This window comes from Hippoglossus stenolepis, chromosome 11 (genome assembly GCF_022539355.2).
Source record: "Hippoglossus stenolepis isolate QCI-W04-F060 chromosome 11, HSTE1.2, whole genome shotgun sequence".
NCBI classification, from domain to species: domain Eukaryota; kingdom Metazoa; phylum Chordata; class Actinopteri; order Pleuronectiformes; family Pleuronectidae; genus Hippoglossus; species Hippoglossus stenolepis.
The window spans coordinates 24,178,632-24,197,723 of NC_061493.1; the positions used below are offsets into that span (position 1 = coordinate 24,178,632).

The 19,092-nt window shown below is 45.5% G+C and overlaps 1 protein-coding gene across 2 annotated transcripts in view; it reads right to left on the minus strand.

Moving 5' to 3' along the window:
* kcnq3 (potassium voltage-gated channel, KQT-like subfamily, member 3) overlaps positions 1-19,092 on the minus strand; it is a 50,604-nt gene that overhangs the window by 7,276 nt on the left and 24,236 nt on the right. The window contains exons 3-10 of one of the 2 annotated variants that reach the window (XM_047342125.1): positions 4,477-4,567; positions 3,811-3,937; positions 3,382-3,554; positions 3,043-3,216; positions 2,374-2,484; positions 2,108-2,203; positions 1,673-1,767; positions 1,068-1,094 (exon numbers count right to left, since the gene is read on the minus strand). In XM_047342125.1, coding sequence (XP_047198081.1) covers positions 1,068-1,094; positions 1,673-1,767; positions 2,108-2,203; positions 2,374-2,484; positions 3,043-3,216; positions 3,382-3,554; positions 3,811-3,937; positions 4,477-4,567 — 894 coding nt within the window. The remainder of the gene's footprint in view (positions 1-1,067; positions 1,095-1,672; positions 1,768-2,107; positions 2,204-2,373; positions 2,485-3,042; positions 3,217-3,381; positions 3,555-3,810; positions 3,938-4,476; positions 4,568-19,092) is intronic. The other variant, XM_035171507.2, reaches the window with a different exon arrangement.

The window sequence follows — 19,092 nt, forward strand, 5'->3', positions numbered from 1 at the left end:
TGGTCTCCTTTATCATCCAATGGCTGACGATATTTGGCAGCACAAAGGCGAGAGCTCCCTGGGTAAAATAAGACTCCTGTGTGCCTTGGAAGAGGTAGAGAGGCGGGGTAACCGGAGCCGACAAATGCCTGAACGAGGCCTCTGAAACGTGGAGCGTTCTCAGCGACTTTGCTCCCACAGCAGACACACAATATGAGTCTCTATGTTGCTTTGGGGGCAGAATGGTGACGGCAGATTACGGCGCTGAGAGGCTGCAGAATAGGAAGCTTTACAGGAGGAGAGAGTCTCTTTCTGACTGCTCCTCCACAGATAAAGAGCAGAATATTACACCTGATTATCCCGTGGTTTTCTGTAAACCAGGGAACACAACAGGGAAGTGCTTCTTATCTCCCTCAGCTCTGGTTTCCAAAGACACACACACGTTGGTGTACTACACCTGCACAGACCTGTAGCGACGATATAAAGGATGAATCTGTTTATCTCGGGGTTAACAAGTGGATCTGGACACGACCTAAAAACACCTGCTGTTAGAATAGACATTAAATCATGAGTGTTCCTATGTTTCTGGTATGTTTTACACTGTAAAAGAATAAACTAAACAAACTGAACCAACTGTGGTTACACTGTCCTCACTACAAAGGTCACAATGACAACAAAACAACACACACACACACACACACACACACACACACAACACACACACACAACACACACACCAAACAGAGTCAAATGGGATATAATTTTCTCTCTGTGTTGTGTTCAATGAGCTCACAGGACCACTGGATAACTGATAAAAAGGTCTAATATCACACACACACACACACACACACACACACACACACACACACACACACACACACACACACACACTGTGCAGTAGTGATCGAACGTTAGCCCACAGATTTATTCCACTAGTGAATTCATATCGGAGGCGGTTGGAGAGCGCACGGTGAAATATTGCAGGAAACGGTGATTAGACTTTCCGGCGTGTGGGGCTAATTAAAGGGCCGTCACGGTCCTGCAGCCTGAGCGCTGTGTGATTTAGTGGAGATCAGACAGGAACCTACCTCGCTATGGCCTCCAGGTGATCCTTCCTGTGGACGGAGACAGAGAGCAGAGGGAAGAGAGGACAGGACACACCAAGTGTCAAACTCCGAGTCAAACTCTTCACCGCTGAGAAGCTCTAAATGCTGCGTGACACAATCCTAACTTTATCTAAATGAAACTTTTGGAACTCGAGTCTCAGTCTACACACATTTTATTTACAGGCACATATGAGGATAGATGGATGAAAGATAGATAGACAGAAGACAGATAGGGATGGACGGATGGATGGATGGATAGATGGATAGATAGATAGATAGATAGATAGATAGATAGATAGATAGATAGATAGATAGATAGATAGATAGATAGATAGATAGATAGATAGATAGATAGATGGATGGATGGATGGCGTCTGCGGCTGAGGGGGTAGAGCAGTTATCCTCCAACCAGAAGGTCTGCAGCTCAAATCCCATTCCGAAGGGTCCTTTGGCAAGATGCTGAACTCCAATAAATGGCCTCTCATAGATGCTGAATGCACTTATTGTAATGTAATGTAATGTAATGTAATGTAATGTAATGACATGTAATGTAATGACATGTAATGTAATGTAATAGACAGATTTACCTGAAACAGGGAAGAGAAATGACTGTTTCGTAAAATCTCCACGTGGCGATAAGGTCGTCCCTGACTGGATTGGTGGAATAATATCTCCAGGCAGACTGGAGGACAGAAACACAACAGAAATTCATATCACCGTTAAAATGATGTATATTAGGAATCAGGTACATCTCAGCTGGAGGACACGCCCACCTGCACCCATTGGACGGCACTAGCTGTCTATCACACTGTGGTATCCACCCCCCAACACATCCGGTGCTTTATGGTCTGTTTGACTCTAAATGATCGTAACTTACTAAATGAACATCAGCTGTGTTGAAGCACACTTGAAACTACACGTTATAAAGTGAGTCGCCCCCTGCTGGTTATTAGAGAGAATACAGGCTTCAGCCACTTTCATGTTAGCTTCACATGAGTTGAGGGGTTCGGGTCGCGTCTCACCTGGATGAGCCCGGCGGCCGGATGCCTGCGCTTCTCAAAGTGCTTCTGTCTGTGCTGCTCCTGGACCTTCAGAGCCAGGCCTGACCCCAGAATCCCCTGCAGCGAGACAAGCAGATCGGAACTGAACGTTTTCAGCCTCACGAACAAAGCTCAGATCTTTTCTTGAGCAGAAACCATTTGTCAGCAAATTCATCGACAGTCAAACGGGTTCATTTAGACACCGGCAGCACAGCAGTGATGAGACAGTGACAGGAGAGTGAACCCACTGCAGGCAGAGCGAAGAAGGACACTCCGATCAGGGCGAAGGTGCCGGCCAACAGCCTCCCAGCCCACGTCTTCGGGGTTTTGTCTCCGTATCCGATGGTGGTCAGAGTGATCTGCAGAGGAAACAAACAAAACGCGTCAAGATTCCCGACTTCTTAATGTTTCAGTAACATCCACACAACACAGAGTCTGTGTGGCTCTGCTCTTTGACCCCTGGGACCGTCATCGGCCGTCCAGCATCGTTGCTCAAGGACACTTCAGCAGGGCGGCCATTGCCTTCACCAAGCCTGAACTTGATCTGGAGGCGGTCTCTTTAGCGAGGTCATTCTGCATCCGGTTCTCCTGATACTGATCCACCTCCAGTTTGGATCGAACGTTCGACAAATGACTACATGAGAATATCAGCGGATAAAATCACCACAAGATGGCAGCGTTTATATTATCAAGAATATTTTGGCTTGATTTTTGTAAAACAGGAGGTGAAGACGTGTCGTCCATCTTGTCTCACAGCAGCCCGGTCATGGCTCAGTGGGAATTGGCTGTGGGACAAGTTTGGCTCCAGCACATTAAGAGTTACATGAAATAAATCTACCGACAGTGAGTGAGAAAAGATTTGTTCCTGAATAACGTTGCTCTTCAAAGACGATGGACAGAATGTGATGGACACGCACCAGCCCCCACCACAGAGCGTCAGCGTAGGTGTCGAAGTCTTGCTGCTTGGGCTGAGCGGTGGGGTTTTCCTGATTGGACACGTCCATGGAGACGTCGTCCTTCTCCACCAGGTAGACCAGGAAAGACGCCAGGATCAGAGACAGGAAGCCGATGTACCAGGCTGTGATCAGTTCCTGCAGAAACACACACACACACACACACAGTTACATTCGTCCTCCTCACCTTCGCCTGTCACTTGAAGCCTTTTGGCCTTTTGGCCTTTTGGCCTTTTGGCCTTTTGGCTCTCAGCAGTTTTTCTCTCGTCCGTCTGGAGCTCAGCAAGCTAAGCCTGGTCCTACCTTACTGTGCGCGTAGATGGCCGAGCCCAGCAGTTTCCAGGTCCCCCCCCTCCGGTCCATGCGCAGCATCCGCAGGATCTGCAGGAAGCGCAGGCTGCGCAGGGACGTGGCCAACACATTGCCCTGGTTCCGCACGGCCACCACCGGCACCGAGGCAATCAGCACAAAGATGTCTGAGACAGGACGACAGGAGGTCATGTGTCACAGATTCTCTACCAATCAAATCGTGAATGAGTCTGACCTGTGCCACACATCGTCCTTCTGACTATTTTAACATGATTCAGATTATAGTGATGCTCTGGTTCTTGTATCTCATCACATTAAGCACCTGGACTGTTTTGGATCATTTCTATAAAGTCTGTAAATGAAGTGGTGTGAAACGCACCAGCCAAAAAAGTGACATTCATTTTTCTGATTCCTCCTCCTCACCTAAAATACACAGAGGTTTGCGAGCGAACTTCAGCCTCCCCCTCCATCCTTTGTAGCGGCAGCAGCATCCTGCCGCCCAGACCCTCAGTGCAAACTCCGCTCCGAAGATGAAGATGGCGAAGGTTTCCTGTGTGGGGGACCAATCAGGAGGAAGGACGTTACAACAACTTTTAACTGAGACTCAATCTTATTGTTCCACCCTGTTGGTTCTCTTCAGCTTTTCATTTGTTTTCTGTTTGTATTAAGCAGTTTGATCTGAAGCACTTTCAGCTGCAACGTTATGAAAGAAAATAAAGATTTGTATTTTAAGTTGAGTCGTGTTTTTCAGTCATTTGATGTAACAAATCTGAAACTTTGTAAATCTCAGCTTTAAAGCTCATATGTTAGATTTCCACAGCCACTAGATGTCGCACTAGCACCAGCACTTCACACCAGAAGACATCTGGGCTGAACTGGGTCTGAGGAAAGAAACTCAGTCAAGTCCCTTTCTACTTGTCACAGCGTCAGTGAGTCGACAGCAGATCTCAGGCCTTTTCACATGTGTTCAGGTTCACGAGGGAAAAGACAGACATGATTGAAATAAAGATCACAGCAGGAACCAGAGACTCTGGGGTTAAAGGACACTACATATAAAATAAGACAGAATATAAATCTGAGTCCTCTCACCAGAATAACCAGCCAGTGTGCGGACACCTTCTCATGTTCCCTGAAAGTTGTCAGAATGGCCAGAATCAAACATCCCAGGACGATTAAAAACCTGCAGAGAGAGAAATTAAAAACATGAACGTAAAGCAGAGTTACAGCCTGAGAGTCTGTATCAGATCATATTTAAAACACAGTAACATCTGAGCATCGCCTGAATCAGATCCTGTTTGAAACTCAGCGGTTTATCCCCCCACTAGAGGGAGCCACATCTCTACTGTTAACTGTAAATAAGCTGCTTTTATCACCACAGCTTCTGGTTTAATGCTTTTAAATCTAAGTAGAATCATAAACCACACAAACTGGATTAGTTATATATATATGTGTGTAATTATATGTGTAATTATATGTTGTTTGTGTAATTTGTTAAACAAATCAGAGAACTAGGAGGTCGACTGATGGACATCATGAACGTCCCAGGACAAAGAGGACACATCTGAAGGTCACATAAAGAAACGACTCACTGATCAGTTTGACTGTTTCTACATTCGTCACAGGATCCATCACATTTTAGACAAATTCAGGTCGAACACTTTGTCGCTGTGCCTCAACTCAACAGGTTTCATTAAACTGTGGTAGAAGTTTCATTTGAGCAGAAGAACAACTTCAATAACCTGTGATTCCCTCAGTGTTTGTTCTAATGTTTCAGATGTGACACATCCAGGGTAGTGATGAGTTGCAGGTCAGACTGATGAAGAGTAAAGTGTCGGCTGAGCAGAAACACTGGAAACGAGAGGAAACCGTGAGTCTCCTCCACAGAGTCTCTCAGCCTCAATGTGCTTGAACAAAGAATCTTTCAAAAACACTTCAATGGCTCAAACTCTAAATACACAAGATGGCAGCGTGGCCCCTGTTTGTTTACAGTCTATGATACAGGCTGATATCACACTTTTATATCTCGTATTAAAACTCACTTCATATCATATTAGCTAAAATATTCACACACACACACACACACACACACACACACACACACACACACACACACACAGATGGGTATTTAAATGTTGTACGCTACACTACAGCCTGGTTGTGCTCCAGTTAGTCTGAAGTTAAACACCCTGCTGTGATATATGAACCAGAGCCACAGTGAATGAGCTCAACCAGCTGCAGCATCGCACAACAACAGCATCAACCAGCATCAACCAGCAACAACCAGCAACAACAACCAGCATCAACCAGCAACAACAACCAGCATCAACCAGCAACAACAACCATCAACCAGCAACAACAACCAGCATCAACCAGCAACAACAACCAGCATCAACCAGCAACAACAACCAGCATCAACCAGCAACAACAACAGCAACAACCAGCATCAACCAGCAACAACCAGCAACAACAACAGCAACAACAACCAGCATCAACCAGCAACAACCAGCATCAACCAGCAACAACAACCAGCATCAACCAGCAACAACAACCAGCAACAACCAGCAACAACAACCAGCATCAACCAGCAACAACAACCAGCATCAACCAGCAACAACAACCAGCATCAACCAGCAACAACAACCAGCATCAACCAGCAACAACAACAACAACAACCAGCATCAACCAGCAACAACAACCAGCAACAACCAGCAACAACAACAGCAACAACAACCAGCAACAACCAGCATCAACCAGCAACAACAACCAGCATCAACCAGCAACAACAACCAGCATCAACCAGCAACAACAACCAGCATCAACCAGCAACAACAACCAGCATCAACCAGCAACAACAACAGCAACAACCAGCATCAACCAGCAACAACAACCAGCAACAACCAGCAACAACAACAGCAACAACAACCAGTAACAACCAGCATCAACCAGCAACAACAACCAGCAACAACAACCAGCATCAACCAGCGACAACAACCAGCAACAACCAGCAACAACGACCAGCAACAACCAGCAACAACCACCAGCAACAACCAGCATCAACCAGCATCAACCAGCATCAACCAGCAGCCACCGGTTGCCACCACCGGTTCACGTGGCGCCGCGTCTCCAATCGTCTCCACCAGTGGAAAAGCTTTTCCGGTTGTTAGAGGCTCATCCTGACGCACAGACCGGTGCTGAGAGGTCGGAGAAGACACTGACTGCTGTTACATTCAGAAATCAGTAAATACCTTTATGCTTTATTGAAAATAACTATAATCCTGCTTTTATGATCCTAAAATCTAATAAAACAATGGACCTGGATCGATTTGTCTGGCCTTCGGCCTCCTTCTGTGAACCTCCACCCTCTTCTTCTGCTTCCTAAATCATTCATGGTCTGTTGTGTTGCCATTAAGCAGTGTTGACATGTCGGAGAAGTTTCTGAAGTGCTGCACAAACATAACAGCATGAATATTTCACAGCCTGATTCACCTAAAGGAAATGATAGTAGAGACCAAGCCGACGCCTCTGGGTTGATGCCCGAGCGCTCTGTGGTGGTCGTGTGTGTTTTTCACTCTCAAACGTCATCAAACCGTGTTTTATACCAGACTTCCTGTCCCCTAAATTAAATCTGAGTGTTTCTCCTCAAAGTTGCCCAGAGGACAGAGATAATCCTGCAGCGAGCAGGACATCGATGATAACTCGATATGATGCAGCAGATACTGATCTGCAACACAGTCAGCTTCCTATCCGGCTTCAAATAGTTTGTTCAGTCACAGAGCGACGTCGATGTCAGACCCGACACATCAACAGGAGCCAGCGGGGAAGTAAAGCATCAGACTCATTAACGAGTGGCGTTCACACGGCTGTGATTCAAAAATCCTGCGCTCACACTTTAGTAGCTCCTGCTTGTGCTTAATTTCATCCGGACTGCTCCTCTCCCTTTTATCTCCTTCTGACAATTAAATAAGTGAGTGATTTTTATTGGATGACAGATTCAAAAACCCAAAATAGGGACTTGACCTGCAAAGACTTTTACTTCAGGAAAAACAAAAAAGGAAGTCATTGACTGTGTGGTAGTCACAGATATTTACTGACTCCGAGTGAGTTCACCTTCTGCCTGGTGCCCTGCTCAAGGGTTTTGGGGAAGCAGCAGCAGCTGAAGTAGACAATGGAACATTTGGAAATCCTTCTGTCTGAGAAAAGACAAAGATTTAGAAATAGAAAGAAGTAAAACCGGAGGAAGTGATGTAACGGCCCTGAGGTGAACTCCACCCCTCCCACCAACGCCACCACGTTAGTCTGACCGTGGCGTGACGCTGCTGGATGCTACCACTGTAACGCTCCATTACCGGCTGTGGAACACATAAATGAAGCGTGGAATCCAATCTGGGCTCTGATTGGCAATCAAGAGGTTGTGTGAGGGAGCGACACAGAAATGTACTTTCCATCAATTTTCTCTGGGCGAAGGGAAGGAGCGAGCGGCGGCTGAGGCTCCGGGTTCGGTTTGCAGGACTCAGCTCGGTGTCTCAGTTGGAAGTGATGGAGACATTTCAGTGGAAAGTGTCTCTTGGCCTGTGTGCAGGTTATGGACCTGACGACGGCCCTGAACACGACGTCTTCATGAATCATCAGAATGGTTCTAACTCCGTCTCTACGCCAGCAGCAGCAAGAGAAGCTCTTATCAAGAGGAGGAGGAGCTGCTTCATCACATGAACTTACATAAGTGACACAAAATAAACATTAAGTGTAAGAGGAAACTTCACAGTCACACAGGGACGCCGTGAAATCGAGGTCCCGCCCACACATGCTCTCAACTAATCAGGAGTCAGTCTCAGCTGTCAATCATGACGTCTCAGCCCGTTTTTCTGTCATCAAATAACTGATTAATAAGAACAAACATCAGTGAGATAAGAACGACCTCAAATGACAGAAACCATCTTTGACAAACATTTATTTAACGTCTACTTTGATTGTTTAGTTTGTCCCATCTGCTAACATGGAGGAGGCAGGGTTTATAACCTATAATGCACCAGGGGGCGATCTCGACTCCTTTGGCTTCACTTCTAGGAGCCGTCATGTCGTAAATCTTTATTTACAGATTCTAGACGCCGTTAAAACCTTCACACACCAGATGTGACGAAAAACAAAACAAAGGTGTGAAACACTCGCCTGCGAATACTTTGCATCAAAACTATTCGAACCGGCAGCGATGCAGATTTGCGACAGTTGCAACTCACGTTCAATAAAAGGATTGATCATAAGATCTGTCACTTAACAGTAGAAGGGCAGATATTAGGTACATCCTGTTCTAACAGGTGAACAGAGGGAAGGGGAGATCCAGCGTCTCTTACAGGAGCTGAGGCTCGACCACGGCCGCAGAACAATCAACATACAGAACAAATCTTCTTTCAAAAAATGATTTTGGATCCAGAAGGAGTGAAACTTTGGTGGTGGAGCATTAATGCATATTTCCCAACGTTATTTTCTTTTATTCTCAACTCAACACAAACATGAATGATCATGTTGCTCTGTAACTGCCGGACGTGGAAAACAACAAGAAGTTCAACTGATCAGTGGCCAAAAAGATCAGTTATTGCAAATTTATATAAAATCAGTGGAGCAACAGTGTGAATTGCCCTTATCGGTCATTTTGAATGAGCTGATTTGTTTGGGCCCTGGATGGATGTTTTTATCTGTAATTAAAGGTCACGTCAGTAATGATGAGAGCCCACCTGAACAGCCTCTCTCTACATTAATCCCTCCCTCGGCCCAGCGGAGGCTCAGTCCTGCTGGGCTCCCCGATGCCGATACCACCCCTGAGGATTCCTAACAACCAATTTGCAGGCGAGATTCAATAAAGAGAGTGCAGACGATGCAATTCTGACAGTTAATTTGCTCAGCGATATGCAAACATTAGTGGGAAAAGGACAGCAGCAGCAGCAGCACGCCGTTAATGACTGCAGTCACAAGGACGAGATGAGAGACGCTGATCTTTATTCAGCCGAGGATGTGAGAGGAAGTTTGGAAGCAGCTTCACAGTCGGACTGCAGAGAAACCTTCAAATATGTCTAACGTGTTAAAGTAAGACTCATCGGGCCTGAATGATCACACCGCCACACAAATGTGCACGTGCATGAATGTGCTACAGATCGAAAAAGAACTGCGATGCACCTGTAGCTGAAACTATGAGTTCTGACTGTCTGCGTGGACGGTAAAAACATGAACCATAACTCGAGCAAGCACACGGCAAGTTACAGGTCTCTTGTTTTGGTTCATGGTCTGTGGCTGGACAAATTTGAATATGGCGCCGCCACAGTCTAGATAATTAATGGGAAACACTGCAACGTTTTGCACGTTAACCTTTCGATATGTACGAGAAATACATCTTATTTTTATACACTTGTTTTCATTGTTCTGCTGCTGCGCCTGTTTCCTGACATGTGACCTCCTGGCGCCGGCCTTTACCGTATCGACGACTGGGCCGTTGGATTCTCTGCGTGTTTACTTCTTTTGGACAGAGGGCAGCTGAACCTTGTCAGAAATCTCAAGTCATTTTTCCTGAGCTCTCTCTCGGGACACTCCCCCGACCCCGACACCACCCCTCACCCCGACAGCAGGTCAGATTCACAGGCGTGTTGGGAGTGATGGATTTCTCCTCCAGCACCATCCCCCCCCCCCGCTGTGGGACGGCTCAGCGGTACGAGGAGAGAGGAGAGAGGAGGATATTCAGGCTGTTTGGGATTTGCTGATCATGCAGAACGTGGTGTTTGACCGGGAAAATCCTCACCTTGTGTGTGTGTGTGTGTGTGTGTGTGTGTGTGTGTGTGTGTGTGTGTGTGTGTGTGTGGTTAGGGTTCCCATTCCCACCACCCAGCATCTGCACCAGAATGACGGACGAGGACATGTTATGCTGATGTGACGTCCTGCTGCTGAGTATTTTTTAGCATTATTTTCGTATCATATTTACATGAGGATACAGAAATAAGAATCTATTTAACTATGATGAATTGTTTCACATCATTGCAGCGACTCCAGAATCACACTGAGACCTCGTTTCCACCGGGTACTAACAAATATTCTGGATAAATATTTACTCATGTTTAAAAAGAGAAGAGCAAAAGATTGTCAATGATTCCTGAGATGTCGTTATCAAACTCTAATGTCAAATAAAAGTAATTTGATATTTTCCAGTTTAACCACCAACGTTATAATAACTAACTATAAATAAAAAAGAAAAGGCAAATACGACCTGATATATAGAATTAAGAATATATATTCAATGGGAAATCTCAACATGAATACACATCTTCTATGTACTGTTTATTCTGTAAAATATAAGTTTTTATATCAGCAAACATGAACTCAAAGCTCATATTGGCTCCATCCTCCTTCTCTTCCTGCCTAATCCGCCCATCTGATCACACTGAAGACACAAACTCATAATTCATGGAGATATCAAGCAACACAATCACCTCCTTGGTCTATGAATATTATTCCAATCAATCACTCGGTGTTATTAGTGGAGGACGTTTTATCCAGATCATGCAACACACTGTGTTTTACAGCATTACAGAATAAAAGCATTTAGAATAACTGACAGTGAAAGTAAAGACACATTCATGAGCACAGGCTCACTTTGACTCTTCTGCTTCGTTTATGTTGTGTTCACTCACTTCTGAGCAAACAAGGTAATTAGTCAAACTAATCTGATTCATTGGAGCCAATTATGAAACATTTGTTAATTGGCCGTCGCAGCACAAAGGTCCTGAGGAGGACGTCTCACTCACTGGAACGTCTACCTGTCAAATCACAGGAGGTTGAAGGGAGGGTCTGAGTTTAAGAGGCTGACGCGAGCGTTGGATCACAAAGCTTCATGTCCTTGGAACGAGCCAATCAAACTGACTGTTACAGCCCCGGCATGAAGTCATCGGTGGCCCCTCGGCCTCACGGGACCGGAGTCAGCGGCCGGAGGATCGATGGAGCTCTCTTTTAATCTCTCCTTCTGCGGCTGCTCAATAAAGATTCATGGGAGTTCAGTGCAGTTCCCTGGGAAGTGAACAAGGACGTCGTTCAGCTCAAACACTGCAGCGTGGGGTTTAGGATTCACGTTCTCAAGCTGTTCCTGCTTTTTGGCTCAGACGACACGAGTCACTGCATCATCTCCACAAGTACTCTGAGTTGATGTGAGGTCGTCAACAGAGAAAAAGCTCACAAGAAAATTACAAGAAAAAAAGAAAACCGAGGTCGTATAAAAGTTTACAGAGCAAAGTTCCACTAACTTAAAGACATCAAGTGTTCGACCTTGTTATATGTGTTCATATGTTGCTGTTATATTATATATAACATAGATTTATAGTGTGTTTCCACCTTGTAGGATGGGAGCTAAGTTAGCTATAACGTAGCTAATAGTCAGACCTGGTGTTCTGGAGGTTTATCTCATCACATTATTAGCTCTGTAAGATAAGGTAAGTAAGTCAGAGCTAATGTTAGCGACACATCACAGGAGGGTGGAGTGAATATTAAACGAGTCACTTTCAGGACATTTTAAGGCCGTAATTGGATTTACAAACATTTTAAATATGTTATTGAGAAGAGCAGTTCTGAGTTTTTAAAACTTAAATCTGTGACAGGAGAAGAACTTTAAAAAGTCCAAAAATCATACTTTTAATTTAACTTCTGAAACGTGAGGAAATCGTCTTGTCTCTTTATGCGAGTTCGTCTGAAACATCAGCAGCAGTTTGTTTTTCAGTGTTGGATCCTCGGAGACGTGAAGTGTGTCTGTGATGGAGCAGAGGAAGAGGAGCAGTAGGAAGCAGCATCGGCTCTCGTCTTCAGCGACGTGGAGGAGGTGAAACCACAGGCTGAGGGAGAGCAGCACTTTATGGACGTTTTATCGATCACAGATGGATGAGATCTGACAGTTAAAGCGTCCGGGAGGTCTTGTTAAAGTGGCGTCTTTCTGAAAGTCACCGCAGTGGAACAGACGATGTAAACTCCGAGCACACCGGGTCACAACTGTGCCTGCGCTTCGTCCTGCTGCTGATACAAGGTGACAGCCGCAGAAATGGAAACAGCGCACACAGATCAATCACCGGCGGATCGAACCGCTCGGCTCCAACAGCAGAGCTGCAGCAGCTCAGACAGGAACAGCTTTCATTTCATAAATCTTACAATCCACAAACAATGTACATCCATCAGGCCGAGCGTTCAGACACCACCGGCTTCAGACAAATATGTCCTCTGTTTTAAATAACTGTGACTTTTCCCCAGTTCTTCGTCTGCAGGGGAAAGTGACGCACTTGGTTGACCTCGTCGTTGGGGAGTTCAGGACCAAATCTCAAATCCTGAGCGCTAATTATCTTAGATTTCCTGGCCGTATAATTAGGGTCATTCTAAAGGAAATGAGGTTCAGTGACGCCTCTCTGCCCCTCGGTAATGGAAGGACAGACGAGCGGAAGACAAATGTGGCTGCCAGTGTCGCGCCTCGTGAAATCAAAATGTTTCTGAGCTGGAACAGAACGAGACACAAAGAACCTGGCGAATGGTCGAAGTTACAGAGCGAGAAAAAAGTGAAGAAATGACCCTTTAAAAGTTTGATGGTTAGAAATGAAACAGTCGTCATGAGTCGATTTTAAATGTTTCAGAACAGGTGAGGAAGGAAAGGACGGAAGGACCGCTCAGATGAAAAGAAGGAAGGGAGGACAGAAGGGAACGAGAGAGGACAAAATAATGGACAGAAAGGACGGAGGAGACGAAAAAAGAAAGGAACTAGTGACAAAGGATGTGACGAATGAAGGATGTGACAAAAAAGAGGTGTAAAGGGAAGGAAAGACAGAAAGGAACGAGGAAGGAAGTGTGGTAGGAGGAAAACAGAAAGAAAGAAAGAAAGAAAGGGATGTGGAAGGAAGATGAAATGCAATAGGGAAGAAGACAAGAAAGAAGGATAGGAAGAAAGTCAGAAGTGCAGAAGACAAGAGGGAAAGAGAGGAGAGGAGTGCAGGAGGAAGGAAAGAAAGGAAGAAGGATAGGAAGAAAGTCAGAAGTGCACAAGGAGAGAAGGGAAGAGGAAGGACAGAGTGAAGGAAACTATAGAATCATAAAGAGAGTATACTAGACGTACAGTTTTTAAATACTTGTTAACATCATTTCGTCTTTCATCCCTCGTTCCTGTCGGGCGTCGCTCACTTATCAATCAATACTGTTCTTCTGACACTGCGTCCAATCATCAATCAGCGGCAGCTCGCTGTCACACTCCTGCTCTGCTGTGAAGTTATTAATGGAAAAATGGACGACGATGAAAAATCACACTATTAAAGGGGGGCCCATTCATGCAGCGTTTTAATGAGCAGCCATTTGTGTTTGTTTACTGCAGCGAAGAAACCAGACTCATTGACCCAGTTCCAAGGCCGTGAATTATCGTCACGGTCTGCGGGGAGCGAGTGCCACATCAGCTGAGTGAAGTTAACGTGACGTTGATCGCGTTTCCTTAATGATGATGGAGGAGGAAGAAAGGGAGGGATGGAGGACGGGGGGGGGGGGGGTTAGCGGTGTATGAGGGCTGGGTAATAAAATGATCGACCGGCTGAAACATCCGTTGTTTCTCTAATATCTCAAGTCTGCGTCACACCTGCTGACGGCTGAAGGTAAGGAAATATTTCAAACTTCATTAAAAACCAAACACCTGAACAGTGATACAGTTCTTGTGAGTGAGTGAAGGTGAAGATGGCCGACATGTTGGCTCCCCAAAAAGTTCAACAAGTCCTCTGGATCGCCCCCTGGTGGCTGGCTGCAGTATGGGTCATAAACTCCTCCTCCCCATGTCAGCAGATGGGACATGGACCAAACTAAAAAGTTGACCTTGATGCCACGGCTCCACTCCCCCGTCTCTGCCGAACAAACTCATACTCCAAAGGACGTCCTCGCCACAAGGTGGCAGCGTTCGTGTCTGAGATACTTTGGCTTCACTTCTGGAGGAAGTGGAGATGCATCGTTGTATTTATATATTTACAGGCTATGATTGGAATCAATATCAAAACAAGACTTGAACAAGAACTTTGCTTAAAGGTAAACTACTTTACAAATGTTCTATCTGAAGTCTTTATATCCAGGTAAAGATATTTTGTATGTTTTAAACTATTGTGAAAATGATCTCAGTGTACGTACGCTCATCAGTCTCATCAGTCCACAGCTGTGGAATCCAGCAGGGCCTCCAATGAGCCAGAACGGAGCCTGGTCTACACGGCTTCGCTGCCAAAGGCTGTAATTTGTCACCCGAGTGCCCTCGAGGACGGGGAAGCCATTACTGGCTTGGCAGGACCAGGGGTAAGTAATCAGTGTCAGCCGGCCAGCGGCGCTGTTCATTAGCACGAATACGCCTCGGCTCGCCACCTCCGATGTTCGCGTGTCCGCCTGTCGGACCAACGTCCCTCCATACTTACCACACTGTACGTTTTAATCGCCGTCCACCAGTGGGTTTGAGTCCCAACAGCTCAGTGGTGAAGAACCATTAAACATTTAAATCAGAGCAAAGAAATTATTTGAAAACATTAAAAACTTAAGAGTTAAGTAACCACACATCCCATAAACCATTGTGAATGATCCTTTCCAGCGACTTATACAAATACACTGTGGTAATATATCGTAGTTTGTATTTCGTGTTTCGTATAGTGTGTAGTGCAGTAACACAGCGAGGATTGTGGGTAGTGTAGTGCTTCTCTCTGACCTGGTGAATTCAACTTGTTTTTTTGTAAAATGCAGTTGATATCATACAGACTTGTGGATTCCACAGGAGAATAAAACATTGTTTTATGAGTCTACTGTACCGTGGATGGTAAAAATATTATGGCTGATAATCAAAAATCTCTATTCAGAGGATGAACAGGATTTTTTTACTTCCAGAACCACATTGTCCCTCAACCGAGAGGACAGATCTCAGTGTGGACACATGTGTCTCACCTGGTTCAGATTAGAATGAAAACACGATGATAGAGAGAAAAACTAAAATCTTGACGTTTAAAAACTTGATCAATACTTGATTTTAAAAAGGAATTTACTCGGGTGACTCAGGTCCACTGCTGCCTCATGTGTGTATATTGGAACGTGTCCTAAAAATAAAACGTGTTATTATTATTATTCATATGAAAACAGGGTGGGCGGCTGTGGATAATTCATGGAGCTGAACGAAGTCAGGGGAGTGTTTCAATCATACGTATGAGAGACAAATGAAAACACAGCCTGTGGGTGTTATTTGATTTCCACCGGCTGAGTATAAATGTCATGTGTGGTTAAGTGAGACGTATTGGATCCAAACAAGAAAAGGGCCGAGGTCTGAGGGAAAGGTTTCCACCCGGAGAGACGGATGAGGGGAGCGGAGAAGAGTCCGGCTCGTTTCATTTCCAGGAACAGCAGATTAGCCGCAGCAGAGCAGATGATGATCTGTTTTCTACTAAATATTGATTTCTTCGGCCAACAAAGATAAATCCGAGCCTCGTCTCTTCTGATTCACATTCATGTAAACAAACTAATCCTGTGTGAGGAAGCTTCTGGTCACCACGTCAGGTTCTGCACCCGCAGACGGGAAGTAGATGTGTGTTTACAGCCTCATTACCACCACTGCTACAGGCCGGATTCATTTAAAGGTTCATTCTGTGAAAAAAACGTTTTATCAGCTTAAATCAGCGGTGCTGCAGCAGGAGAGTGCCCCCCCACCACACTAACTGAGACACTGCAGATTCACTGTTTGTCCAAATTAGATTTCCAAATGAAATTTACTGATGATAAAAGATTAAAGAACCTGGAGCACAAAGCAAAACCAAACAAAAGGGCCTGGAACATTTCTTCTCTTTGTGTCTTTGTGCAGGTTACTGACGACAGCGATGAAGGAATCCTCAGTTCTGTTCTGAAACAGCTCCAAGACGTTTTCAGATATTAACAATAAATAAGATAAATATTGAATCCAGGTTTGAACTGGAACTTAATCTAACACATGTAAATGACTCATGTGCTGAACAGGGGGGACATTTCAATGGAGGAATCTATGACACATCAAAAATATGTGTTTGGTTTCAAAGTGAAAGTGTTTAAAAATGTTACGTATGTTGAGCATGAATTCAAATCAACACAAGGACACAGGATTAGATCAGAGTAATACATGCATATCGAGATGATCAAAGATTCATCCGAGAGATTTAGCGTCTGTATTTAAAATCTCAAACTTCAACTGACGAGTTACTGTCAGCTTTTCTGAGACCAGGACAAATGTGCTGATTAACGCAGGAGGACGCCCTCGCTGCAGCGAATCACACAGGGAGCCGTGTTGCTCTCAGCGAAGTGAGGGCACACAGCGGTGGAAGCCGTCACTCAGACTCTCCGCTCGTTACGGAGCACAGAAGCCTGGAGTCCACCTGACTGCTGGAAACCACGGCGCCCTGACCTTGGCCGGTCAGCACGGTGACGCTCCGAGGCCTGCTCGTTAATCCTGGAAAACAGTGGACGTGCAGCACTGTTCCAGCAGAGTGCGGTGGAGACGGATGACGCACGCGGACTCCAAGGAAATGATCAGAGATATTAAAAGTAGACGGAGATACAGAGATATTAAAAGTAGGATGAGCACGGTGTTTTTCATGGAGCAGGAGACGAGGCGACGAAGATGAAATCATAAAGTTCAGAGATGATAAGAAATCTAATTAAATGAGTAATTGGTGCAGGTCGCTTTTATATTTTCACAGAAACCACAAAGGTGCATCCTCTGTTTAAAGGAGACACATTCTGTTCATCTGCAGGTGGACTGTCCGCTCTGTTTGGCCGTGGGATGCGTTTCACCGGGCGTCGGCAGCAGGGACGTGTCCGGGACAAGCTGTCGAACACGCTGCCTGGTGAAGACACCTTCACGCTCTTGTGACTGAACGTGGATGAAGTTTCCTGCTGTGACAGAAACATATGAACTGCTCATCTGTCGTGTTCACACACTAACACACCGTGCAGACCCTCTGGAGTCGAACCACCTCGTGGGTCTTCGGTGTTTTTAGGTCCAATATGTTGAATGTTGAAATATTAAATTGGACCGAGGTGTTCCTGAGATATCGAAAGAAGACAGACAGACGCCCGGAAAACATAATGTCAATTATTTCTAAATCAATTAATAGATTTGATTTTATATTACTTGCATCATTTGAAAATAAGTGTTTTGTTGTTCTTAATGTGCGGAGACATCACAAGCAGCACATTAATAACCCCCCCCCCAACACCACCCCAAGCATTAGATGACATGCATTGTGCGTCTCCATAGCAACAGCTGCTCACTCCACTCTCACTGGAGCATCCTCTCCATCTCCAAATCCCCTCCCTCCCGCCGGAGTCTGTCGGGGATCACCAGCAGCACCTCCTCCTCTGCGTTTCTATGGCGATGCTCCACGTCAGCCGTGCTGCGCGGTTCGAGGAGCTTTGGACGTGATTGTGCTCAATATTCAATTATTCAACTAATGACCAACTCATCATCTTATAATCACTATTGTCAGTTATTGAATTGAACTGAGGCGAAATGAGGTGAGCGGCTCTGAGGTCCCGCTCAGTGCTGCCTTCAGGTGTCAGTGAGGATGAGGAGGAGGAAGGAAACTGTGGATCCTTCTTTTCTACTCCTCATTCAAAATGCAGCAGCTGATTTTGTATCCAGTGCATGAAGGTTCAGATGCAGGATCATACATTCTCTGTTCTTTTGTGTATCTTCTTGTCCACGTTTGCATCCCGAGGGCGAGACGCTTCGACCGGCAGGAATCCGTTTTCCCACACCGACGGAGCGCTCTCGCCCGGGGTCATCCAGCGAATTTGACCAATTCCTTCAGCTGTGAAGCAGCGAAAACACCACAGGAGCCGTTTCTCTTCTCATTTTCTGTTCTCAGCTGGAAATGCCAATTTATCACAACACATCATCTCTTTCTACTCATCCTCAGAGAGAGAGAGAAGTTATTAAAGGAGCTTGTTTGTGTCCTGAAGCTGTGATGATGCAACCGTCGGGAAACTGTTGTATAAATCCTGCAGAGAACAGAGGTTTCCTACATAGTTACTGTAGATAAATGTGATTAAATTCCTGAGAACGACGGTACAGTAAACGACACGACAGAAGAAGCTGTGAATGTAGAAACACCTTTGTCTGAATCATTGTCATTAGATCTCTGACCCGAACCCGTCAGATCTCAGGTCAGGTGCCAGGCTGCTTCTGACCAGATGGATCCTGGGTGTGATCACACGTAAAGAAACCCGACGGTTTCCGCCGTGCTGAGACCTCAGCTGACGACCCAGAGATGTCACCGTCTCGCTCAGATGAATGCCTCTACATGGAGCCTGTGACAGAGCTATCTCTGCTGCTTTTAACAGTTTATTTCCCATGATAACCACCCGCATATATCCCCCCCGCCCAGCCACGGGGAAGGAGGAAGAGTTTAGACAGAAATATATTTCTGTTCAGGCAGAAGAAGAAGAAGAAGAAGAAGAAGAAGAAGTTTGGAGAGGTCACACTTCCTGGAGGTCCTGTTCTGTAGATTTATCAACCACCTTGTGTGACTTCATCTTGGATTTTAGTTTGTGGAAGAAGAGGAGCCTGATCACGTGAAGCAGACACTTGGGGACACACACAGTCGTGGTCTCGCCACAGGTCGTTTCAGGTCCAGATGTTGGTTGTGTGACGTGAGACAGAATCAATTTGTGTGATCC